Source organism: Sus scrofa, chromosome 9, assembly GCF_000003025.6.
Source record: "Sus scrofa isolate TJ Tabasco breed Duroc chromosome 9, Sscrofa11.1, whole genome shotgun sequence".
Classification (NCBI taxonomy): domain Eukaryota; kingdom Metazoa; phylum Chordata; class Mammalia; order Artiodactyla; family Suidae; genus Sus; species Sus scrofa.
Window position 1 is genome coordinate 52,083,356 of NC_010451.4, and position 25,271 is coordinate 52,108,626.

General features: G+C 48.2%; 1 protein-coding gene across 2 annotated transcripts; it reads right to left on the minus strand.

Moving 5' to 3' along the window:
* Window positions 402-14,429, minus strand: ROBO4 (roundabout guidance receptor 4). 2 transcript variants are annotated; one of them, XR_002335715.1, is made up of 18 exons: window positions 14,269-14,429; window positions 13,631-13,960; window positions 13,273-13,430; window positions 12,915-13,035; window positions 12,522-12,649; window positions 11,947-12,175; window positions 11,604-11,716; window positions 10,449-10,617; window positions 10,118-10,303; window positions 9,947-9,989; window positions 7,630-7,766; window positions 7,250-7,513; window positions 3,489-3,596; window positions 3,161-3,314; window positions 2,780-3,009; window positions 2,273-2,631; window positions 1,199-1,405; window positions 402-1,060 (listed from the first exon to the last, which is right to left on the minus strand). XR_002335715.1 is itself a non-coding variant. In XM_013979531.2 (18 exons), the coding sequence occupies exons 1-18, from the start codon at window positions 14,336-14,338 to the stop codon at window positions 1,050-1,052; spliced, it is 3,033 nt and encodes a 1,010-aa protein (XP_013834985.1). In that variant the 5' UTR covers window positions 14,339-14,429; the 3' UTR covers window positions 402-1,049. The 2 variants fall into 2 exon arrangements, 1 of the variants encoding a protein (XP_013834985.1); XM_013979531.2 differs by having other exon boundaries at window positions 2,764-3,009.

The following is a 25,271-nucleotide window of genomic DNA, read 5'->3' on the forward strand; positions in this document are numbered from 1 at the left end:
TCCTCCAGTGATTTTCTTTGGTTCAGGCTCTGGAAGTTCTGCTCCTCAATTTCTTAGTCCTGTTTTCTGTCTGAAGTGTGCTCACTAGCCAGTCATGTAAGTGGTTCTACCTCTTGTGGAACTTGGCTACTTTGACTCTTTTAAGAAACCATCTGGGACTGGTCTTTTGGAGAGGGGCAGGGACCACAGAAAGTAGGTGTCTTCATAGGACAAACTGCCAAAACCAGCAGACCTTGAAAACCCCCCTCCTCCCTTTTCTGGATTCTGCTTAAAATCTGAGTGATGCAGTTAATTCCTCCCTTCATAACAGAACTGAAAGGAGGAACACTCTCAAGCGTCAAGGAATGCTTAATCCCTGTCTGACCCAGAAGCCCTCCCCAAAATGGCATGATCCACAGAACTCAAGTCACTGTAGCTTTATGGTTCCAATTCCTTAAGCTTATAGTGACAACAGTATGAAGAGGGTTGGTCATTTGTCCCACATTTTCATGCTTCCTCCTTAGACTCATCTTGAACCCTTTGCCTTGGTACTGAGGTAGGGCCTGCCTCAGTGGAGTCCCTCTTTGTTTCCCTTCATGGTGTGGTTGGGGAGAGAGTTGAGCTTGCTTCTAGAGGAATGGTCCAGAAATAGCTGAGAGAGGAGGCCCTGAGGCGCTCCTTCCTCCACAGCCCTCTCCCATGAGCTGCTGTTGTCCTCCAGAAAGACCTCTGTCTCCCCTACTTCTGTGATCCAAGCAGATGGGGAGTTCAGGAGACAGGGCTGCTTCCCCCTGGCCAAAGAGACTCGGTCGTGGGAGTGGATGGAACAGAAGGAAGAGCGAGCGCTAGGAGTCAGGCGAAGATGCCTTTTTGCTCCTGAGGGCTTCAGGTTGGCTTTGTTCTTAATTTCGTTTTGCTTTCGTTTCTTCTCACCATCAGCAGGGAGAACGCTCCTGCAGCCTGGGCAAGATGGACCCCAAATGCAGAGAAGCACAGGCCAAGACCACAGCCCAGGCTGGTGGCCGACGGGAGGGGGGTTTGGAGTCCCTTCTTGGCAGTCTTGGGGCTCATCAGGAGGAGTCTGTAGGAGAAGTTGAAGGAGGGTGGAGTTCTGCCCCTGGTCTCTTAGCTCTCCTGCCAGACCCCAGGCTCCCTCTTGGCTCCCCTCCAGAACCCATCTAGACCAGAGACAGCATCAGCCAGCCAGCCAGCCACTTACCTCCAGCCTTGGGTGCAGGACAGCTGAGCTGACTTCTCTGGGAAGAGATCCGAGAGTCGGAGGGCCGGGAAGGCAGCCCCCTGCCAAACAGCTGGGCATGGTTTTTCTCCACATCCTCCAACCAGTCTGACCTCCACTCCCACGAGGGCAGGGAGAAGGTGGAGGTCAGGAAGAGGTCATCCCGGGGGGAGGGAGGTGACGAAGCATCTGTCCGGGAGGGTAGAGGTATTTGTGGAGGGTTGGCCTTCACCCCCAGGGACCAGTTTATGGCAGCAAACTTGGGCCTGCTTAAGGCAGACACACAACCCTAGACATAACCTAGCCCCCTCAATCCAGCAGTCCCAGCAGCCACATCCCGGGGGCCTCTTCACAGAGAACAGCTTCAACTCTTTCCTCTCAGCCCAGCCCTGGCCTTCGGCCCCAGGTAATCCTTGTTCTTGAATTTGCCACAAGCCTGATCACTTTAGAGGTGGCAAAAGGTAGAGTTAGGGTTCCTAAGATGGGGCTAAGGGATCTGATAGAATGTTTGAGGAAGGAACCCCAAAGGAACACAGGGAGCCCTGTCACTCCTCACCTGGCCACACACTGGGCAAGAGGAAGGCCTTGAAGGCACAGAGGACGTAAGAGAGAAAACAGAACCTCTCACAGTGAGGACGGATCTGGATTGCTTGGTGGAGGAGCAGCCCCTCCTGGGGACCCACGGCTGGTAAGATGGGGGTCCTGGAGGTAGCGGAATGGACCATATAATTGGCTGCCTCTGGGCTTTGGATTTGAACAATTTGTCCTTGTTCTGGTGGGTGACCTTGGACAAGTTAATAAATCTGTTGGACTCACAGTTTCTTCATTTGAAAAAAAAATGATAAGGAATATTCCTCACAGAGTTGCTGTTAATGCTGGATGTATGTAAAGCACTTCTCATAGTGCCTGGGAGGTCGTAATCCCTCAATAAAAAACTAGCTGTTTTAAGGACAAGGACCACAAAGACGGTAGTTAGGATGCTTTCCCTCTTGGTTAGGGGGAGCTGTGTCCACTCCAAGGGTTGGGGGTGAGGAGCAAGACAGCGACCCCACATACCTGTGAAGACACAGTCGGCCTCCCTGGGCTCCAGACCAAAGCCAAAGCTGTCCACAGCCATGGCCAGGGCCTGGGCGAAGTGGGCGTCGGCAAGGAAGGAGCCGTCAGAGGAGCTGACCAGGCTGGCTCTGGCGCTGGGGGCGTTGTCCTCAGAAGCTGAGCCCCAGCCATTGGCCAAGGAACCCTCGCTGGGGGTGGGCGTGGGGCAGGGCCGAGGTGGGCACAACAAGCCCCTCACCTCGGACCCCACCCCTCCCCCAGCCCTGCCCATGTCCGCCAGTTCCGAGGCTGTGGGGACGCTGATGTAGCCGTAGGTGATGGGGGGTGAGGGCGCTCTTGGCATAGGAGAAACACTGTTCCTGGGAAGAGGCCAGAGGGGAGACAAGACGAGGTTGAGGCGGGGCAGGGCGTGGAGTGGCAGCAACAGTGGGTGGTGGCAGCGGGTGGAGGTAAGCATCCATCGTCCTTTGGTTCCCCCTCAGGCTACTCACCTGGGGGTCTCCTCACCCTCACTGAGCTCCAGGCACAGGGCCACCTCCTCAGGGGTCAGCACACTGTCCTGATCCTCCCCCAGCGATGACAGTGACGAGCTGGACAGGCGACTGGAGGCTGGGCTGGGACCGGAGAGGGAGGAGGCCTGGGGGCTGGAGGGGCTGGGGGGACCAGAGGGGCTAAGGACTGGGACCGGGGCTGCTGGCAGGACAGGGCAGGAGGGAGCTGGGGGTTCCACCGAGTGCCTGATTGGGGTAAGACAGCAGCGGCAGGATGGTTAGTGCTGTTCTTCTGGTAGCTGCCACCCCTCCTCCGACCCCATCCACACTCAGCAAGCATTTCCCCCGCCCCCAGACCCCATGCCCAGCCTGGCTTCCTGACCCCATGCTTTCTTACTGGGTCTGTTGTCTCTGAGTGGGGGGTCCACGAGGGGAGAGGGGTGCTGGGGGGAGAGGGCGAGTCACCAGCTCATTGGAGGAGCGGAGGAGCTGTGGTCCCAGGGCCCGCCAGGCAACCAGAGCCCGAGGCGAAGCTCCTGGGGAGCCATAGCCTGAGCAGGAGATAGTAGAACTCCCATCAGCCCCAGGCCACTTGCCTGGAAGCTTCCTGCCCCACACCCAACCCACCTGCAGCCTCCTCAGAAACACGAAGCCAGAGGTAGGAGTGGGTGGGCCTCACGCTCTGACTAACCACCCCCACTTGCCTCCCAGGGCCCTCCTCTTACCTGAGCTTTGGGAAAGGTTCTTGGAGCCTCTGTTGCCCAATTCGCAGGCCCAGAGCTCCGAAGGGTGGCTGGCCTGGAGCAGCGGGGAGCTGTTGGCCTGGTGCAGCTCTGCAAAGGAAAGGGTAGGTGGTTGGGGGACAAGCGTGGGCGGGCCTTTCAGACCTGTGAGCACTGTCATCCAATTAAGCTTTGCAGTTCCTGAACCAAGAGAAAAGAGGGAAGAGCCTCCCTCCAACCTCTCCACTCCCAGCCTCCATCCAGGCACCTGTGACAGAGTGGATGGAGCACTGGGCTTGGAGTCACAAGGCCTGCACTCGTAGCCCGGCTCAGCCACCTTTGAGCTGTGTGACCTCAGGTAAATCCATTAACCTTTCTGAGCCAGTTTCATTTGTAAACAACCACGTCAAAGGATGGTTTTGCCAATTAATTAAAAACAGATTGGAAAGTTCCTGGCACTTAATAGATACTTTTAAAAACAGCATTCTTTCTCTTTAGTGTATACATTCCAATTCCTGATCTCTATACCTTCACCTTGCTACCTACTCTCTCGAATTTTGGCTCTTCTCTGTGAAGGAAAATGTTCCTTCTGTTCTTGGCGAGAATCTCTTAATTTCCATTTCTTCTTTTCTTGGAGAGAATTTGTTAATTTGCCAATGTCTCAAATTGGTTGGTCCTGCCCTGATAAACCTGAGGGTCTCTCACTTGGGGAGGTGGGCAGGACGGTCATGTTGAGCTGAATGGATGAGTTAAAACCAGGGAGCCCCAAAACATGCCAGGTGTGGTGGAAGAGTCCATCTGGTGGGACTTAGGAAGAGGAACTTCAGAATAGGAAGATGTGTTGGTCTCACCCGGGGAGGAAATGCCCTGTCTGTGGATATTCGATATGTATTGAATGAATGAGCGAATGGATGGATGATTTCAGAGATGCTGGTGTAAACACAAGGTCAGAAGGATCATGCACAAGATGGCAGATGTCATCTGGTCCACATGGCCGCTTAAGAGACAGGACTCTGAGTGAACTGTGACAATACAGAAGACCCAGCTGTGTGCTATGAGGCAGTCAGGCCAAAACCAAAATGGATCTAAGTTTAAACCAGAGAGGAACAGAGTGATAGAGGGAAGAGATCTTTCCCAAGACCAGGAACAGGAGAACATAAAGCAAAGGAGAAAAGAAACAACCTTTAGATTAATATCACATGATTAGAAGCCCAGTTAGGAAAGAGGATCAGAGACCAGTCAGGACCCTGGAAAATGAACTGTCTAGTCAGTCTGATCTCAAAGATCTAGGGGCCACGATGGGCAGTTTCAGGGCAGGGACAAGGTGTTCATCAAGAATCGATCTTGTGGCGTTCCCTTGTGGCTCAGTGGATTAAGGATCCAGTGTAGTCATTGCTGCGACTCAGGTCACTGCTATGGTGCAGGTTCGATCCCTAGCCTGGGAAGTTCCACGTGCCACAGGCATGGCACAACGAAAAAAGGGTGGGGAGAGAATTGATCTGGGCCTAGGAATCCCTGTACAGTAGCCAGACCTTCTGAACCCCTGGGATGAAAACTCACACAATGGCTAGACTTCCTCCATCAAAGTTTACTTTTGTACTTTGGGTTTTACTCATTTCCTTTAATTGTCGTATGACCCAGGGAGTCCTGGAAGCCGACTTTAGGTGCTCCAACCCTGCTGTCATCTCCTTTTTTTTGTCTTGTGCCTGGTTTCTTGATTAAGCTCAGAAATGGGAGCAGAGGCTGGTTATGTTGGCTTGTGGGGAACAGGAAGGGGAAAGACCAGTCCTGGAAAAGGAGCTACATTTCTCCCAGCTCATTTCATTTTCTCTAAAGGACAACAAAAATCCTCCTTATACCTTGCTTGGAATTTCTTGGATTTAGTTTCAATATTATTTGAAAGAACTTAACTGACTAGAAAATTGTTCACTTGGGAGACCCCGTTGTGGCTCTACCGTAACAAACTCAGCTAATATCTATGAGGATGCAGGTTTGATCCCTGCCCTTGCTCAGTGAGTTAAGGATCTGGCATTGCCATGAGCTGTGGTAGGCCAGCAGCTGCAGCTCCAATTTGACCCCTAGCCTGGGAACTTCCATATACCAGGAGTGTGGCCCTAAAAAGCCAAAAAAAAAAAAAAAAAAAAAGAAAAAAAAAAAAAGAAAGAGAGAAAATTACTTTTTTTCCAGTAGTATTAATTTTCTCAGACAGAGTATACCTTATATAGTCACCATAGTTCTCCATAAGAAAAGATAAATTTATTATTATTATTTTTTTGGCCACACCCACAGCATGTGGAAGTTCCTGGACCAGAAATCAAACCTGTGCCACAGCAGTGACCCAAACTGCAGCAGTGACGATTCTGGAACATTAACTGCTAGGCCACCAGGGAACTCCAAAAAGCTAGTTTTTATTTATTTATTTTTTGCCTTTTTCTAGGGCTGCATTGGTGGCATGTGGAGGTTCCCAGGCTAGGGGTCTAATTGGAGCTGTAGCCACCAGCCTATGCCACAGCCACAGCAACGCAGGATCCGAGCCGCGTCTCCAACCTGCATCACAGCTCATGGCAATGCCTGATCCTTAACCCACTGAGTGGTGCCAGGGATTGAACCCGCAACCTCATGGTTCCTAGTCGGATTTGTTAACCACTGCGCCACAATGGGAACTCCCAAAAAGCTAGTTTTTAAATGAGACTTACGCAGCTTCTTTTTAGCTGGTATTTCATTACCAGGGAGGATTTCTACCGCAATAGCTTCAAGGCAAACCTGAAAGACTGCGAGCTTTGATAATGTCCAGAACCATAAGATTCTGGATATTGGACAAGCTCTTAATTACTCTGAATCTATCTTGGTCTTATGAAAAGTTGGATTATATCCACTTAAAAAAAATTGGCTGCTGAACATTTGTAAATCTTACTACTCAGTACAGAAAGCTCATGGAGACGGCAGAGAGAGCACAGGCAACGTTCAAAAACAGTAGAAAAGAGTCAACGATTTCCCAAGGGTGCTTCCAGAGAGAACAGAGTAGCCCTTGGAAGCAGACCATCTGGCTTCAGATCTGACATCTGCTGTTACTGACGTGGGGTTTTGAACAAGTTACCTAATTCTGACCCTCTTTACCTATTTGGAAACTTAGAGAAATAACACTGAGCCAACATGTTTTGAGGATTAAATGAAATAAATATAAGCAAAGCACCTAACATATAATAGTTGTCAAAGAAACAGAGACAGACTGTCATGATTTCCCTCTGGAAAGTCAAACCAGGCAGGTGGAACTCGGGAGAGAAATCTGGTCAGAGAGGAAATACTTATTCTCCTCTGGGAAGCGAGTTGGGGGTCAGTATCCGGGCAGACATGTACACAGTGTATGTATACAACACAGAGTTCACGAGTGCCTGAGGCCTCATGCCAGCACTGGTCACATTCCTTCAGGTTCTAGAATCACTGTGTGCCGGTCACTTTCCTTAGATGTTGAGCTTGTAGAGAGTAAGGACCATGTCTGGTGTCTGTGTTCCCCTGTCTGGCATACAGTGGCGCTTATTAAATGTTTGCTGAATTGAGCCGGCTGCAGCAACAGGGCTCACTGCTAGCATGATGTAAAGGAAAGCAGAGGCCAGCACACTCCTGGCTGGGTGCTTGGTGCCAGGCCCCCATCAGGACAGGAGAGTGGGTGGGATGCAGCCCACGCCCAGCATCCAGGTCACCACATGCCCACTCCTGGCACTCCCACCACCCACTTCAGGGGGTGTCCATCCTCCTGGCCTTACCCTGCTTCTTTTTGGCCTTCCAAGCCTCTGCAGGGGCCAGAGACAAGCGTGGAGAAGAGAGGCCCCTGCGGCCGCAGAGGCTGTCTGAACTGGGCCAGGGGCTGGAGAGCCGGGTCAGCTGGGGGGTGAGCCGCCTGACAGCTGGGGCCTGGGGGCTTGGCCGGGCTGGGGGGCTGGAGGGCAGCTCAGCGATGAGGGAGCCATAAAAGGTGCTGGTGTCGGGGAGCAGGGGCACACCGGGGCTTCGGGGATCCCAGGAGATCACTGCGATGGTAAAAATGCCAGGAGGAGTTATGGTGAATGCACCAGGCCCATGTCCCCCTTCTCCAGCCCCCAGACCCCTGTTCCACTGCTGCCACCCCCACCCCCCACATGCTTACAGGAGCGACGACTGTCTAGTGGGTCCCGGGGGTCCACTCCCAGCCGGCTGCTGAGGCTGCTGCTACTACTGATGTCCCGGGAGCCGGAGGTGGAGCGCCAAGTGTCTGCCAGCCATGGGGAGTCACTGTGATCCGTTCTGGGTGGTGGAGGGCGGGGTGGGCAGAGGAGAGGGCAGAGGGAGAACATGATTGGCCAAGACCTGGGTAGCAGGAGGGGTGGGCTAGTTGGTGGTATCAGCCTTATTCTCACTACTTTTCAGCCCTTCACAGACTTCTTAAGATCTCTGATCTGGTGTCCCAAACTCAGCACCCCTTTCTTATTTTGGGGGCCAGGGCAAGTCCAAGTTGCCCAGAGCTAGGAGGTATTTATGAGAGACTATGTTCTGAGACAACAAGAACAAAGGAGTGAGCCGGACAAATCTGGTTTGAAGATCTCCATCAGCCATATCTTAGCGGAGTAACCCTGGGTAACTCAGTCTATTTAGCCTCTTTAAGCTCCAGTTTCTCCATCTGTAAAATGGCAACAGTCAGCCCTTCCATACAAACCTGATGCTATGAGTTGAGGAAATGGGAGTTCACTCAGCTGGCAGAGCTGTAGTTTGCTATACGGATGTTGCGTTATATAGAAGTCTGGTTCCCTTTGAACAGGGCACCATGCTGGCTGCTTAAGTGATTTTTCAAGAACAGGGATGGGATCAAAGCATGTTTGTCTGCCTATAACCTTCAATGGCTCCCCACTTACCAAGACAGAGTCCAGCTGCCTAGCATGGCTAGCAGGACCCTCACTGGTCTGGCTTGCAGCTCTTCAGCCTTATCCTTTGCTCTGACCCATCTCATACCCTAAAACCCAGCCAGACCAAAAGGCTTGTTTTTCTCTATGAATACAGCAGGCATTTCTTGCTGCTCCCTCTGCCCTTCCCCTTCTTACTGTCAGGGTGCATGTGAACTCTTCCTCCTGTCGTTCCCTAGCCAACCCCCACATGTACTCATACACATTTCTGCACATCCAGCACTTCATTACATATATGCTAGTGTGGTTGTCTCTGCCAGACCGAGAGTTTCTGGCAGACAGAGGCAGTTTTACAGGAGTGAATGAACAAAGTGATCAGAATGGAATCTCCCTCAAGGACAAGGAATGAAGTTCCAGGGGAGTCAGAGAAAGCTCAGAGCAGGGCAGACTAAGCCCAGGAGGTAAGTGGAAGAGAAAGTTCAGTGAGCACAGAACAATGCAGAAACACAGCACCAGCAGACTTTGAACCTTGCTCTGGGCTGAGAAACTGACGTAAAAATGGTAGCTCAAGGGAGTTCCCATTGTGGCTCAGCAGAAACGAATCTAACTAGTATCCACGAGAATGCAGGTTCGATTCCTGGCTTCTCTCAGTGGGCTAAGAATCTGGTGCTACTGTGAGCTGTGGTATAGGTCACAGACGAGGCTTGGATCTGGCGTTGCTGTGGCTGTGGTGTAGGCCAGTGGCTACAACTCCAGTTTCACTCCTAGTCTGGGAACCTCCATATGTCACGTGTGCGGCCTTAAAAAAAATAAAAAAGAGGTAGTTCAAGAGCTGGACTCCTCTGGCACCTAGTAGGTGCTTGATAAACTGTTGAAAGATGCAGACCTGGAATGTGAAATCTCCCAGAGGAAATCTACAGATAAAGAGCAGATGAAATGGTTATTTAGTATTTCATTAGTATTCAGCCAATAGGAGAAAAAAGATGCTTTCTTTCTGAGTGTCTTGTCTCATAACCGGAGACTTGCTCAGGCAGCCAAAACGCAATTGGAGCAGATACACCTGCAGGAGGTTCTAGTTACTGAGGAGTGGGAATCTATCATGTGGGACAGACTGCCCTCTGCTGGAAATGTGGGTGAATTTGTGTGAAGGAAAGATGCCTTAATGGGGTAGGTGATTTCCTGGCTGCAAAGTCACCAGTAGGTAGATGCTGGTTGTACAGAGAAAGTTAAAAACCAGACTGGCCCTCTTGTGCTAGTTATTCTTCACCTGGTAGAATGTGTCAGCAGGTGAGTGCAGTAAGTATTGATGACAGGTCAGTGATGAGAGCACCTGGATTAGGAGTTCAGAAGGCAGCTACTAGCTATGTAGCTTTGAGCAGTCACTCGAGTTATGCATCTTAGTTTACTCGCCTGTCAAAAGTGTAATAGGAACATGAATGAATAAATTATTACTTGAAGTTCAGGGAAGATTCAGGTACTAGGATGCCAAACTGCCTGGTAGTAGGGGAGCCTGGCAATTCTCTGTCCCTGCTCCACTGTACCTTGGCCACTCTGCCCTCCCTCAGTTCAGGCCCTTTCATCTCTCACCTGTGTTTTAGGATGGCATCCTCACTGGTATATCTGTACAGACCTGGAAGAGGACAGGAGGAAAGCTTAATCCAGAGTCTCAGCACCAGGCTAGAGGTCTAAGCCCTTGTAACGTTCTGGCTGGACCCAGGGAAGGCCTGACCAACCTGTGAGTCCATTTCACCTTCTCACCTGGGCCCAGGTGCACGCCAGCCCGGCGCCGGCGGTGGATGCACACGGCGATGCCCATCAGCAGCAGCCAGAGCACAACACCCCCACTGGCAATGACCTCTGGCTGCTTCAAAGCTGCCCTCAGCTGCTCCAGGGTCCATGGACCATGCCTACTGGGTTCTTGGGCAGCTTGCTCCATGGCCTGCTCTGTATGGGAATTTGAGCTCAGGAAGAGGGGGGCGGGTGAGGTAACCGGGGCAGACAAGGGAGAGGAGCTTAAAGTGTGAGCGGGGAGAAAGGTGGGAACTGGGACTGAGAGGATATGGGAGGGGCCAATGGCCACTGTCCTCACCTAACAGGAGGCAGACAGGGCTGCTGGGCTGCCCAGCCCCAGCCCCAGTGACTGCAGCCACTTGTACGCAGTAGGAACCTGGCATGTGGGTGGCGATCTCCAGCTGGGTCTGCTCACCCACCACGGTCCAGTTGGCTGGGGGCAGTGAAGTGTTGCCCAGGCTCCAGACCTGAGGCACAAACAGAGGTGAGTTCCCATGCCCAGCACCATCCCAGCAGTTGAGCCCATCATCTGCAGACCACCATCCCAGCAGTTGAGCCCATCATCTGCAGACTGGACTCTAGGCATGTGGTCACCGTGCCCTGCCATTCATCTGGGGACACCCTCCCCCATGCACCCACACTTCCTATCCCCTTCTCCCCTACAAAGTGGGAGAGACTTCTTTCTAGATGGATAGATGAGGGACAAAGGTAGTCAGATGGAACAGACATTAGACCAGTGGTTCTCAAACACTCCAGTGTGTTTCCAGATCATTTGGTGAATTTGTTAAAATCCAAATTGCCAGGTCCATGACTGACTTTCTGATTCATGAAGCCCGGGAAAGGACCTAGGAAATTGACCTGCTTTTCCCGCTTTTTTGGCCACAGCCTTGGCATCATATAGAGGTTCTCAGGCCAGGGATCGAATCCGAGCCCCAGCTGTGACCTATACTATAGCTGCAGCAGCGCTGGATGCTTAACGCATTGTGCCAGGCCGGAGATGGAACCAGCACCTCCACAGAGACAAACCGGATCATTAACTCACTGTGCCACAGCAGGAACCCCAGAATTCACATTCTAACAAATTCTCAGGTGATGCTGATATTGCTGGTCCTGAAACCACCCTCTGACACCACAGCCTTAGAAGCTGAGGGTCAGACACAGTCTGGTTTGATTCCTGTGTTCTTTCCTACACCCGTGACCTTAGCCTCACTTTCCATGTCTATAAATTGGGGATAATAACCCAGATTGGACTAGGAGATGAAATGAGATCCTGTAGGTAAGTGCTTGGCAGTGTCTGGCAGACAGTGTGGTCCTTGCTCAATAACAGCAAGTTTCCCTTGCTTCTCTGCACAGGTACTGTTTCTTAGTGCCCAGAACAAGGGCCTACAGGATGCCAGGGAATAGGGATGTCCTGGCATCACTGGGAAGGGTGTGCCATCTTGGGGGCAGTTACCTGGTAGCCACGGATGATGCCATTGTGGTTTTCGGCAGGTGGTGGCACCCAGCTCACAAGGACACTGCCATTGCCAGGTCTTAGAGTCACCTCCTGGGGAGGGGCGCTGGGCACTGTGGGGGGAGGGGTGGGGAGAGGCTTTAAGGGATGCTGAGGGAGAGGACTCTAGGGAAAAGAGCTGGAATAGGAACATGATGAGAATAAGAGCTTTTCAGGGCAGGAGGGGGTCCAGGGGTTGGACTTCACCACCATCCTCCCTAACTAGAGTGGGACAGACCAGGGACCTCCAGATAAGAAGGAGCCAGAGGTATCTTGTTGGGGTTCGGGGGACATCTTCCCTGACCTTGTTCAGGTAGCCTCAGGAGCAGCACGTTGCTGTCGGGACCTTGAGCCCGGCCGGAGGATGGTCTCACTTTGAACTCATAGTCTTGGCCCCAGTGGAGGCCCCCGAGCTCTGCACTCTGCCAGCCAGCCAGCAGGGCCTCTGTCCATGGAGCTCCCTGGCTTCCAGGAGCAGCCTGGGCCCTGAACAGAGCTGTGTAGGACTGAGCAGGTGCAGCAGGGCCGCTCACCTGGGAAAGGGGAGGAGGGCTCAGGGATCTCACAATTTTTTGTTTGTTTGTTTTTGCTTGGCTTTTTACAGCCACACTTGCCTCATATGGAAGTTCCCAGGCTACGGGTAGAATTGGAGTTGCAGCTGCCAGCTTACACCAGCCATAACAACACCAGATCCAAGCCACATCTTTGACCTACACTGCAGCTTGCAGCAATGCCAGATCCTTAACCCACTAAGTGAGGTCAGAGATTGAACCCTCATGGATACTAGTTGGGTTCATAACTTGCTGAGCCACAACGGGAACTCCCAACTGGCCCTCTCTTGAGCAGTGACTGGCCCCACCCCAGGGTCCTGGGCCTCACCTTCCAGCTGAGCCATACAGTAGGCCCAGGCTTGGTGTCCTTTGCAGGGTCCGGGTTCAGCAGGGTCACGTTTTCCAGCTGAATGCGCACGGCCAGAAGCTCCAGGGGCTCCTTGTAGTCCTGGGGCTCTGTGGAGAGCACAGGGCTGGGGTGGGGCCCACAGGCCAGATCCAAGGAATGGAACATCCCTCAGCCACGGGGGACTCCAAACTCCAGATTGCCCAGGTCTAGGGCAATTGCCCAATTTCTACTCTAGGACGGGGGAAACTTCCCTACATGGGGTCCCCACATACCCTGATCCCACATACCCTAACAGCCCAAACTGGACCACACCACCCTAACTGAGGCCCCCCCCACCTTGGCCCTGACTTTAGCTGACCACCCTCCCCTTACCCTGGACAGACACCCTGGCTGCCCGGCTTTCCCGTTTTCCTGCGCTGTTGGTGGCCACACACATGTAGGTCCCTGCATCGCTCTTCTCTGCTCTTGCCATCAGCAGGGACCCTCTGGACACCTGTCAAGGTCAAGTGTATTGTGAAGCCTCCCATGTGGGAGGGAGGCCTAAGTGTATTGTGAAGTCTCCCATGTGGGAGGGAGGCCTAAGTGTATTGTGAAGTCTCCCATGTGGGAGGGAGGTCTCCTTCCTCCAGTTCTGTAGGGGACATGGGGTGGCAGGGAGGGGCAGCCCCCCGGTGTGCATTTCTGTGGCCAGGACAGGATGAAGTATGTGACGACATGGGGCTATACTTACTGAGTGCCGCCCTGGCTGCAGGACCAGGGGTTTCCCATCTTTCCACCATGAGACTGTGGGCTCTGGGTGGCCCCAAGGAGGCCCACACTCCAGAATCACCTGCTCACCCGCCGTGGCCACCGTATCCCGAGGCTGAATCAGGAAATCCTCCCGGAGGACTGCAGGGAGGGCGGAGGGTCGGCAGGGAACTGTACCCCGTCTTCCCACCCAGGTCTTTTCTCGGCGTCTCCAACTGTTCTGCGTTACCTACCTTTTCGCTGCCTTATGCTCACTCTTCAGAGGCCCACCTCCCAGGTCTCCCATGTAGGGCCACCCCCACCCAGGCTTCCCCTCCCAAGTCTTCCAGCCCAGGCCTCACCAGCCACAGACAGCCGAGCGCCCCGGCTGACTGCTGTGCCCAGCCGGTTGCTGGCCTCACACGCGTAGATGCCCAGGTCTGTGGATAGGGCCTGGTCATCGTGGGCACGTCCCCGGGGAGGGGGCCGCAGCAGCAGGAGGGTTCCATCAGGTAAGAGGTAGTGAATGTCGGGGGGAACCATGCTCAGGGGCTGCCCATTCAGCAGCCAGCGGATGGTGGGTGGTGGCTGGCCTGAGGCCCGGCAGCTCATCCTGGCTGGGCCTGGGCCCTGGAGCAGCTGGTCCTCAGGGTGGACTAGGATCTGGGGTGGGGAGTCCTGAGCCAGGCCTCCTGGGAGAGAAAAGGAGGTAGAGCCCGATAAGGCCTCCAGATCTCTGCACTCCTCGTATGCCCTCTCTTGTCTGAAGACCTGCTCCCAGATAGCATGCTAGCTGGGAGGAGAGAGGGCCAACACGCGCCAGCATCCAGGGGAGGGCCAGGGGGCTCTCTGTCTGCACTTGGTCTCACCACCGCCTTCATCATCATCTCTGGTACCCCTACTGGAACGGGGAAGCAAAGGAGCCAGGAGCCTCCTCCCCACCTTGGCCAGACCTTGGATGAAGGGAGCCTGGGCTAGGACTGGGGAGGGCCGCACTCACCCGTCAGGAGCAGAAGCAGGAGAGGCAGAGGCCAATGGGCCGCAAGCAGGCCGGTTCCTCCAGAGCCCATGGCTGCTCTCAGGCCTCCGTCCTTGTCCGAAGCACTTTGTCCTACTGTTCTGAGCTCACAGCGGAGGGAAGGAGGGGCGGGGCGGGTGGCGGTGGTTGTTTGTGACGGAGACTCTGCCCCAGGAGGGAAGCGGCTTTGAGGAAACCGATGCTTCCTGCCTGGCTCTCAGTGCCTTGGAGAACCGGGAGGAGACCAGAGGAGAAAAACTCTCTGACCTTGACCCTTAGAGGTAACCTCTGACTCCAGCTCCAGCCCTGGGGTTTACCTTGTGATCTGGTCTCCGTTTCGTAGAGGTAATCCTCACACTAGAACCAGAACTCCAAACACAAATTTGGTCTTTACCTTAAGCCTCCATTGAACCCTTGAATGCTAGTCCCAATCCCTGTGCTTCTAGGCAACCCCATGCTAGAGGGGAACAGAGACCCCGAGCTGGAACCGCTGAGGGTGGAGGAAAGCGGCCATGGAAGCCAGGTGCAGGGAGCAGGAGCTTTTTGTCCTGGTTGAACCATTTCCCAGGCACAGGTGGCAGTGGTAGGACAGAAGATAGATCAGAAGCCCTGGCATCTGGGAGATGCCCACAGTGTGTTCCTAAGTCAGCTCAGAGACAGGTAAGATAAACTTCTGGGAGTCCTTGGGCAAGTGACTTCATTCCCAAAAATATTTTTAAAGTGGGAACAATAATAATAATAATAATAATAATAGTTACTACCTTGAGCTGGAGTAAGAGTGAGAGAAGATAAAGCATAAAATTACCTTGTTCAGTGCCTAATGCATTGTAAGCAATCTATAAAGCTTAGCCAGTATTGTGATTTATTTATTTTTATGCACATTCAAGCATCGTTGGCAGGGAGATTTTTCAGGCCCTGGAATGGTGGCTGGACTAAATGACCTTTAAGAGTCTTTCAGCCCTGGAGTTCCCTTTGTGGCTCAGCAGTTAATGAGCACAACTAGGATCCATGAGGATGTAGGTTTGATCCCTGGCCTTGCTCAGTGGGTTAGGGATCTGGTGTTGCTGTGAGCTGTGGTGTAGGTCGCAGATGTGGCTTGGATCCTGAGTTGCTGTGGCTGTGGTATAGGCTGGCAGCTGTAGCTCAGATTTGACTCCTAGCCTGGGAACCTCCATATGCCACGGATATGACCCTAAATTGCAAAAAAAAAAAAAAAAAAAAAAAAAAAAAAGAAGGAGTCTTTCCAGCCCTGAAATCTTGTGTCTACAGCAGAGAGGCCTGTAGCTTCTGAGCCTGTAATGTTGGTGCTCACCCGGCTGCCCCTTGCCCCCTTACTAGAGAGATGCTTCTCTCGTCTCTTGGAGCCCAGCTCCTGTTTACAGGTCTCTTCCTTCCAAATCTGGAATCTCAGACATTTCCTGGAGCTGTTCCCGGAAGGCCAAGGCCAGGCTCTGGGGGCTCAGCGGAAGAATGTCCAGCCTTTGTTCCTCATTGTTCCTGGTCAGCTCCTTTGTGGGGCTCCGAATCCAGCTGACTCCCTCCCTTCCTCCCCCTTCTCAGCCTGGCCTTGGTGCCAGCCACAGCCTTCGCTCTCGTCCTCCTTCCTCTCAAATGCAGACCAAGACTGATTAAGACAATTAGAGCAGGGGTACACTGTGGTGCCCCAAAACTGGGCATTTCCAAGGGGTTAAAGAATAGACAGGGTGAAGGTACCAGAGTGACAGAGCTGAAAGAATCGAAACTGGGGTCAGAGAATAGAGTTTGGTTTCAAAAGATGAGGAGCTAAGGGCAGTGACAGACTCCATGGCATGTGCCTGGGGGTATGTGTGCCAGGCTGAGCAGAGTAGAATTCTGGGGGTCAAGGACCTGTAGAACCTGATCGATGCAGGAGCTATTTGAGATCTCCCAGGTCCAGAGCCTGCAAGACTTTGGCCCCCTGACAGCCTGCTCTCCAAGAATGTTGCTATTAGCAATCCTTCTTTACTCTCATCTGCTTATACATTGGACTTGGGGAGACTAACCAAGTTCTCTGCTAATGATTTAATGGTAGCTTGATTTGACTCAAATCTCTACAATCCAGAAAGAGGGTATCAATTTCCCTCAGGGAAAAGAGGACAAGTCTCAAAGGATCCATGACTAGCCTTGTCCTTAGCTGAGTGGGAATGGATGGGTGACTCAGTGAGGAGAGATGCCAGTGCTGTCCTGTTGGAACAGAGCCCCAGAGGGGCCACACTGTCACATGCCTCATCCCTGGATATCGATGTCTGCATAGCCTCTCCACATTCTCACACTCTGGCGCTAAGGAACTGATGGAGATTGGAAGCACCCATCACTCTGAGGACATGACCTCTCTCCTCCCTCAGTCCAAGCATCCAGGGTACTCAGGGCTCCATGGATGGATGGCCAAGGGGACTTCCCAACAGTGAGGGAGGTTTGGATGGCTCTCAGAGACCACAGGGCTCATTTCCAGAAACCTGGCCCATCAGCATCCTGATTGTCTCATTTCCACACGTTAAGGAAGAGCCAACTGCGTGAGTCATGGGGATGACGTGAGTTGATGGGAGCTGCCTCCAGTTATTTCAAGGAAGCTTTACTCTGGGACCCTGGTGATGTACTGGGCCAGTGACCATTTTAGATGAGTATCTTCCTTTACCTCCTGGTTTTAGAGTTTTGTGTTTTTTGTGAATGACTGTTCCATGGCTTGTAAAAGGGAAGAGAGAGGAGAGAGATAAGGTGTCCTTCTTAAGGACTCTCCAGCAGACATTTTTTCCTACCTCTGGCTCCTGGCTTCTCTGGAATTTTATTCTGTGTTCTCTAAAAATGTAGCTGGGGACTCCTGCTGGCCAAGCTGGTAGGGTAAACAGTACTAATTCCAGTGGAATTTGATGTTAGTTATTCTTAGGTTATAGTCCTGGTTCTACTTCTTACTGGCAGGGGACCTTGAATAAGTCACATAACTTCTCTAAGTCCCACTTTCTTCATTTATAAAATGTCTGGGAGTTCTTGTCATGGCTCAGTGGAATTGAACTAGTATCCATGAGGATGTGGTTTCGATCCCTGGCCTTACTCAGTGGGTTGGGGATCCGGTGTTGCTGTGAGCTGTGGTGTAGGTTGCAGAATGGCTTGGATCCCCATTTGCTGTGGCTGTGGTAGGCCAGCAGCTATGGCTCTGATTTGACCCCTAGCCTGGGAACTTCCATATGCCACTGGTGCAGCCCTAAAATAAATAAATAAATAAATAGATAGATAGATAAATAAAAGTCTGTATGAGGTTTGTGGATAGTGGATATGGAAGTGCTCTGAAAACACTAGGTATGCATGAATTAGCCCTTGAGTGTTCTGGGAAGGACACACCCCCTCCCTGACTAACACAGTCACAGCCCCCATCACCCAGGGCACTGTTTTTGGCCTTGAGATCCTGCCTTATATGTCTTCTTGTTTTTGTTTTGTTGTATTTCCCTCTTTGCTTGAGTCTCTTTGGTCCAACCTCCAAATTCTCCTCTTTGTTCCAAGATGCTAATAGCTGAAGGGAAATTGAGTCAAGAGACTCAATGATCCCCTTTTAGTTGACGGCAAAATTTGCCCTGAGGCCGCGTCACTGGCTCTGCTTCTGTTCCCTCATTTCTGGTCCATTTCAGGGTCCCAGAGTTTCTTGACTTCCTCAAAACCAATGTCTATGGATCACATATAGACCAAACATTGGAGATTCCAAAGGCTGTTGGCATCAATATTTAACTGTCTGCTCAAATGTCCAATGAGAAAAAGAGATCAGATACTGTACTTTGCATTCAGCCTATCTATGCCCTCCAGCCAAAGACTACCAAGAACACAGGGGTTGTTGAATATGTTGGGTTTACTAGTCTTTGTAGCTAAGGGGAGGGCACATCATGGGGAAATGTGGGGTGTCTCAATAAGAAGGTTTTAGAAAGAACCTATTGTAAGATTTGGGCTTTGATTGGGTGATACTGGGGAGGGCCTAGGAAGTGGAGCTTTGTTGTAAATTGGGGGCTGTGAGGAATCAGAGACAATTCCATGATTCTTTGCAGAAGAAATTATCAATTGCTTTTGATAATGTCCTTGCTACGTAGTATATCAAGTGGTTCATTTTCTTCTTCTGTTATGAACAGTACTACCCAGAACCTTTATTTTATATGTCTCCCAGTATAACTAAGAGTTTCTCTAGGGAAAATAAACCTAGGAGTAGAATTTCTGTGTCTTAGGGCATACAAATATTCAACTGCAGATGCTAAAGACAAATTGTTTTACAAATCAGTTTGTTGCCCAGTGTCCTTAAGACACAAATCAGAACAGTTGGTGGATTTCTTAATTTTTGACAATCTAGTATGCAAAATATTTTATTGTTGTCTTAATTTACATTTGCCTGATTAAATAATGAAGCTGAGCATCTTTTCAAGTACTTATTCACCATTTACATGTTCTCCTGTGGGAAGTATTTATTTCTATATATTGCTCATTTTTCTATTGCTTTTTTGTATTTTTTCTCAAAAACTTTCAGGAGTTTTATATATTTTGGATAATAATTCTCTGAAATAGAGATATTGCAAGAACAAGTATGGCCTGATATTTTCTCTTTCTTTATGATGTAGTAGAAGTTCTTAATTTTGCTATATATATATTTGTTAATATTTATTTTTATTTTTAGTGCATTTATCCTATTTTTTTTTTTTAAGGGCCACACCTGCAGCATATGGAGGTTCCCAAGCTAGGGGTCCAATCAGAGCTACAGCTGCTGGCCTACACCACAGCCACAGCAATGCCAGATCTGAGCCACATCTGAGACCTACACCACAGCTCACTGCAACACCGGATCTTTAACCCACTGAGCAAGGCCAGGGATCGAACCCTCAACCTCTGGGTTCCTAGTCAGATTTGTTTCTGCTGTGCCATGATGGGAACTCCATTTTTCCTATTTTTGAAGAAAATCTCCTCTATGCTAAAGAAAGAAAATATTTTCCCATATTTTCTTCTAAAAGTATAAAAGTTTCATGGAGTTTCCTTGTGGCTCGTTTTCCTTTCTGGTGCTGTCACTGATGTGGCTCGGGTTGCTGCCATGCCGTGGGTTTGATCTCTGGCCTGGGAACTTCTACATTCTGTGGGTGCAGCCAAAATAAATATATAAGTAAAAGTATACCAATTTCACATTTCAGTCTTTTATCTATCACTAATTCATTATTTTATATGGCTAGAGGTAAGGGATACATTTTTTCCCCCCAGTTATCCCAGCACTACTTATTGCTTGGTCTTAGTGGCCTGCATTGATAACTCATTAAATATTCATATATTTGTTCATATAGCTTGTTAAATATTCACATAGCTTGTTTCATTGGCCTGTTTGTCTGATCCTTCATGAACACCACACTATCTCAGTTATTGGAGCTGTATAATGTTTTGATATCTAGCACGCTGATTCTTTCACCCTTACTTCACAGAAGTGTCTTGGCTGTCCTTGTACCTTCAGCTTGTCAAGTTCCTTGAAAATTTTGTGGCATTGATTGAATATATATATATAGAACTGACATGGAGTTTCCATTGTGGCACAGTGGAAATGAATCCAACTAGTATCCATGACGATGCAGGTTCGATTCCTGGCCTGGCTCAGTGGGTTAAAGATCCGGCATTGCCATGAGCCATCAGATGGAGCTCGGATCCCATGTTGCTGTGGCTGTGGTGTAGGCTGGCAGCTGTTGCTCCAGTTCTACCCCTAGCCTGGGAACTTCCGTATGCCATGGGTGCAGCCCTAAAAAGCAAAAAGCAAAAAACAAACAAACCTGACATTCTATAACATTGTCTTCCTATTCACGAACTTACCTACCTCTTCTTTTGTTTAGCTCCTCTTGAATGTCTTTCAATAAAGTTTTATAATTACACATATTTTGTTCAAAGGATTCTTAGGTAAATTGTTGAGATTATTAGCATAGATAGTTGCAATAATCCCTATCATTCCCTATGCAGTGCTAGTTGCCCCTCCCATAAGGAAGTGGAATCTTTTTCCCAACACTTTGGACCTAGGCTGACCTTAAGAATTGCTTTGAGCCACAGAATACAGTGGAAGGGACATGGGGAACTTTCAAGTCTAAGCCTCAAGAGGTCTTGCAGTTTTGCTCTTGACTTCTGAAAATTGCTCTCAGATTACCATGTGAAGAAGCTCGGTTTTCCCACACAGAGTGGAAATAAGCTATTCTAGCTGATTCCTAAACCTACTAGTTAACAGTAAGTATCAATCACCTGACATGTGAGTGAGGTCATCTTAGGCATTCAGCTGTCATTCAAGATGCCAGATGATATAGTCACATAAATGACCTCATGCAGCACCAGCAAATGAATTGTCTGGCTGAGTCCAGCCCAAACTGCAGACACAAAGAATTGTGATAGAATAAAATGGTAATTCTTTGAAGTCGTTCAATTTGGGGGTGGCTTGCTACAGAGCAATAAAGAAGTGAAACATCCTGATGTTATGTCTCATTGTTTGTAGATTCTTTTGAGTTTTCTAGATAGAATATTATATAACCTAAATATAAATGAATTTTTGTCTTTTTGAATTTCCCATTTTTATTCATTTTGTTCCTTTTCTTGCATTATCAGTACAATCTTGGATACAAGGAATGATTGTGGTTGTCTTTGTTTACTTCATTTTAAAATGAATATTTCTTTTTTTTTTTTTTTTTTTGGTCTTTTTTTAGGGCTGAATCCATGGCATATGGAGGTTCCCAGGCTAGGAGTCCAGTTGGAGCTGTAGCCGTCATCCTAGGCCACAGCCATAGCAATGCCAGATCCGAGCCATGTCTTCAACCTACACCACAGCTCACGGGCAACTCGGGATCCTTAACCCACTGAGCAAGGCCAGGGATCCAACCTGCATCCTCATGGATACTAGTCGGATTCCTTTCTGCTGAGCCACCACAGGAACTCCTAAGAGGAATACTTCTGATATTTCACAATTAAGAATGAGGTTAGCTGTTGGTTTTTATGGATATTTATCAGCTTTTAAACTTCTATTTCTAGTTTAAGATTTTGTCATAACTATTAAATTTTACAGTTTTTTTTCAGCATCTATTGAGATGCTTTGCCTCTTTTATTTTTATTTATTTATTTATTTATTTTTTGTCTTTTTGCCATTTCTTGGGCCGCTCCCATGGCATATGGAAGTTCTCAGGCTAGAGGTCGAATTGGAGCTGTAGCTGCCAGCCTACTTGAGAGCCAGCAACGCAGGATCTGAGCCGAGTCTGCGACCTATACCACAGCTCACAGCAACGCCGGATCCTTAACCCACTGAGCAAGGCCAGGGATCAAACCTGCAACCTCATGGTTCCTAGATGGATTCGTTAACAACTGAGCCACGATGGGAACTCCACTTTGCCTCTTTTAATCTGTTAATGTGGTGAATAACATTTGTGAATTTTCTAATTTTAAGTATTTCTTTCCTTCCTGGCATAAATACCATTTGGTCATGATATATATCCCTTCTACACATTCCTGGAATCATTTGCTTATATTTTGTTTAGGACACATTGCATCTGTGTTCATGAGATTGGCTCATAATTTTTTCCCTCATACTCTCCTTGTCTTATTTTGTTATCAGGGCTTCACTGGTCTTATATGAGAGTTCAAGAGTATTCACTCTGTATTTATTTTCTGAAAGAGATGTATAACATAAAAATTATCTTTTCCTTGAACCTTTGGTAGGACTCGCTTATAAGAGCATTTGAATTGAAGATTTCTTTGTAATTTTAATTTCTTTTTCTGATTCATTTTCTTTAAATGTATTTTTAGGCTTTCAAATTCTTTTCTAATAAATTTTGATAAGATAAAATTTCCCATTTTGCCTAAGTTTTCAAGTTAATTTTGCTCATATTGTCCCTTTATTATCTTTTCCATCTGTACTGAATCAGTAGTTATCTTCTCTTTTTTAATTCATAATGTCATTTATGTCTTTTCTCTTTTTCCTTGATCAATTTTACTAAAGATTTACTCTCTCTCTCCCTCTCTCTTTTTTTTTTTTTGACTGTGCCTGCGGCATATGAAAGTTACCTGGCCAGGGATTGAACTGGCATCACAGCAGTGACCTGAGTTGCTGCAGTGACAACAGCTGGATCCTTATCCTGCTGAGTCATAAGAGAACTCCTGAGATTTAGTTTTTAAGTAGTCTTTTCAGAGAAGTAACTTTTTGTTTAGTTGATCCTCTGTACTATATTTTTCTTTCTCCATTTCACTATTTTTTACTGATATCTCTGTTATTTCATAAATTCTACTTTCTTTGGCTTTGCATGGTTGTTCCTTTTCTAACACTTTAAGTTGGATACTTTCTTCTTTAATCTGAAAGCTTCTTTTTCTTTTTTTTGCGGGGGGGGGGGCTTTTGTCTTTTTAGGGCCACATCCATGGCATATGGAGGTTCCCAGGCGAGGGGTCCAAATGGATCTACAGCTGCTGGCCTACACCAGAGCCACAGCAACGCAGGATCCGAGTTGTGTCTGCAACCTACACCACAGCTCACGGCAACGCCAGATCCTTAACCCAATGAGCAAGGCCTGGGATCGAACCCAGAACCTCATGGTTCCTAGTCGGATTCATTAACCACTGAGCAATGACGGGAACTCCTCCTTCATTCTTTTTTAATAAACACATTTAAAGCCATAAACTTCCCTTTTAGTGACAGTTTTGCTGTGTCTTATAGGTTTTGAACAGCATTTTACTATGGTTTACATTTAAATAATTTTTAGAGCAATTTTATTTTCACAGTCAAATTTAAAGGAAGGTACAGACACTTCGACATGCACAGCCTCCCTCCTCCATTATCAACATCCCCCAGCAGAGTGGAATATTTCTTACAATTCATGAACCTACATTGACACATCGTAATCACTGAAGTCCATAGTTTACACTAGGATTTGATCTTAGTGTTGCACAGTCTATGAGTTTAGAAAAATGTGTAATGACATATGTCCACTTCTACAGCATTATACAGAGTATTTACTCTGCCCCTCAAATCCTCTGAGCTCTGCTTATTCATCTTTCCTCTTCCCCTATCCTCTTGCAACCACTGATTATTTTTAAAATAAACTCCATAGTTCTGCATTTTCCAAAATGTGAGATATTGGAATCACACAGTATATAACCTTTCCAGATTGGGGACTTTCACTTAGTATATGCATGTAAGTTTCCCCTCTGTCTTGTCATGGCTTGATGGTTCATTTCTTTTTAGCACTAATATTCCATTATCTGGATGTACCACCATTTAATTTTATTATTTTTTCCAGCCCTATCGAGATATAATTGACACATAACATAGTGCAAGTTACGTTTAAGGTGTGCAATGTGTTGATTTGATACTTTTATAAATTGCGGAATGATTATCACCATAGTAATTGTGACTACCTCTAGTTCTTTATTGTGATGAGGACATTTCAGACCTACCCTTTTGGCAACATTCAGATATATGATACAGTATCATTAGCTATAATCCCTGTGTTGTACATTGGATGCCCCCCCACAAACTTGTTGACCTTACAACTGGAAGTTTACACCCTTTGACCAATATCTCTCATTCCCCTACCTCTCAACCAGTAGAGTGAGTAGTACCACTCTGCTCACTCTTTCTCTGAGTCTATCTTTTTACAATACTACAGCTCATGGCAGCACTGGATCCCAACCCACTGAGCAAGCCCAGGGATTGAACCAACAACCTCATGGATGCTAGTTGGATTCGTTTCCACTGCACCACATTGGAACTCTGATTTTAGTATTTTTTTTGGTGAAATAAATATTTAGTATTATGTAGCTACCTTCTGCAGCAGACACTTTTGAGGCTCCATTTAAAACTCTCCAGAATTTCCCTCTACACTGAAGGCTATTTTCTACGAATACCTGCAACTCTGGGGAAGAGATTTGGATACATGCAGGGCAGGCTGGAAGTACTGGGCTTTAAGGTCAGAGAAGAAGCCATAAACTAGTAATGGATGGGAATTTGATGGATCAATACTCCAGTTTCCTTGCTTGGCAGTGGGGATTATCCTCAAAACTGTTTAACGCTGCTCCAAGGGATTCCCCCAGGATTGAGCTTCAGTTTCCCACAGTATTTACTGGTTTGATAACGTATCTCTTATTGGTTTTGATCTTTTTCCTGATCTACTTCCTTACTATTCTACTGGTGTTTCCTGAAATAAAGTATTTGCACTCAGACTCGGGGTAACTCATTTATTCCTAACAAAAGAGGCCATCTATTTAATAGAGATACTTTTGAGGAGTCAAAGGGCATGCTAGTAACAATAATGCTAGGATAACAGAACTATCTCGGGCAAACAGGATGTTAGGATGTCCTATAATGAGGCTTTTTGTCCTAAAGTCCATTTGTCTTATATTAATAGCTACTGCAGCTTCCTTTTGCTTACTACCTGTCTGGAATATCTTTTTGCATTCCTTTACGTTTGGCTTTTTCAAATCTTTGTTTTGGGTGTATTTCACTTAAACAGTGTACAGCCAGATTAAAAAAAAATTACTATCCATCAAGTTGTAGTTTAACTAATGAATTAAATCAGTTATAATTTATTTATAATCCATAATTTAGCCTTGTTTTTACCATCTTACTGTTTTTTTTACTCTTTATTATCCTGCTTTTTCTATGCTTTATTTTTTTCTATTCTCTTAGCTTTAAAAATTTTTGACTGAGTTTGTATTTGTTTCCTTATTCTATTTTCCCCTTTATTGGTTTGGACCTTATACCAATTCTCTCATTTTCTTCTTTCAGCAGTCACCCTGGTAGTGTTCTCCTGAATACTCAGTAAAATCTAAAATTAACATCTTAACCATCTTCCTCTCCTGAAAGAATTCAAGGACTTTGACATACCTTAATTCTGATAACCCGCCTCCTGATTTACAAGCTATTATTTTCCTGTATCTTATTTGTTGGGTTTTGCAAACTACAATTAGATATTTTTTTCATTTTATAAGGCACTGTTTAGATTCGCCT

Excerpts from the sequence above, each read along its gene's own strand:
- ROBO4 (XM_013979531.2), bottom strand. The coding sequence starts at position 14,338 with ATGGGCTCTGGAGGAACCGGCCTGCTTGCGGCCCATTGGCCTCTGCCT. Across the intron at positions 7,767-9,946 it reads GATGCCATCCTAAAACACAG|AACGGATCACAGTGACTCCC; the intron begins GTGAGAGATGAA and ends TCCACCACCCAG. Across the intron at positions 3,597-7,249 it reads GAAGGCCAAAAAGAAGCAGG|AGCTGCACCAGGCCAACAGC; the intron begins GTAAGGCCAGGA and ends TTTCCTTTGCAG.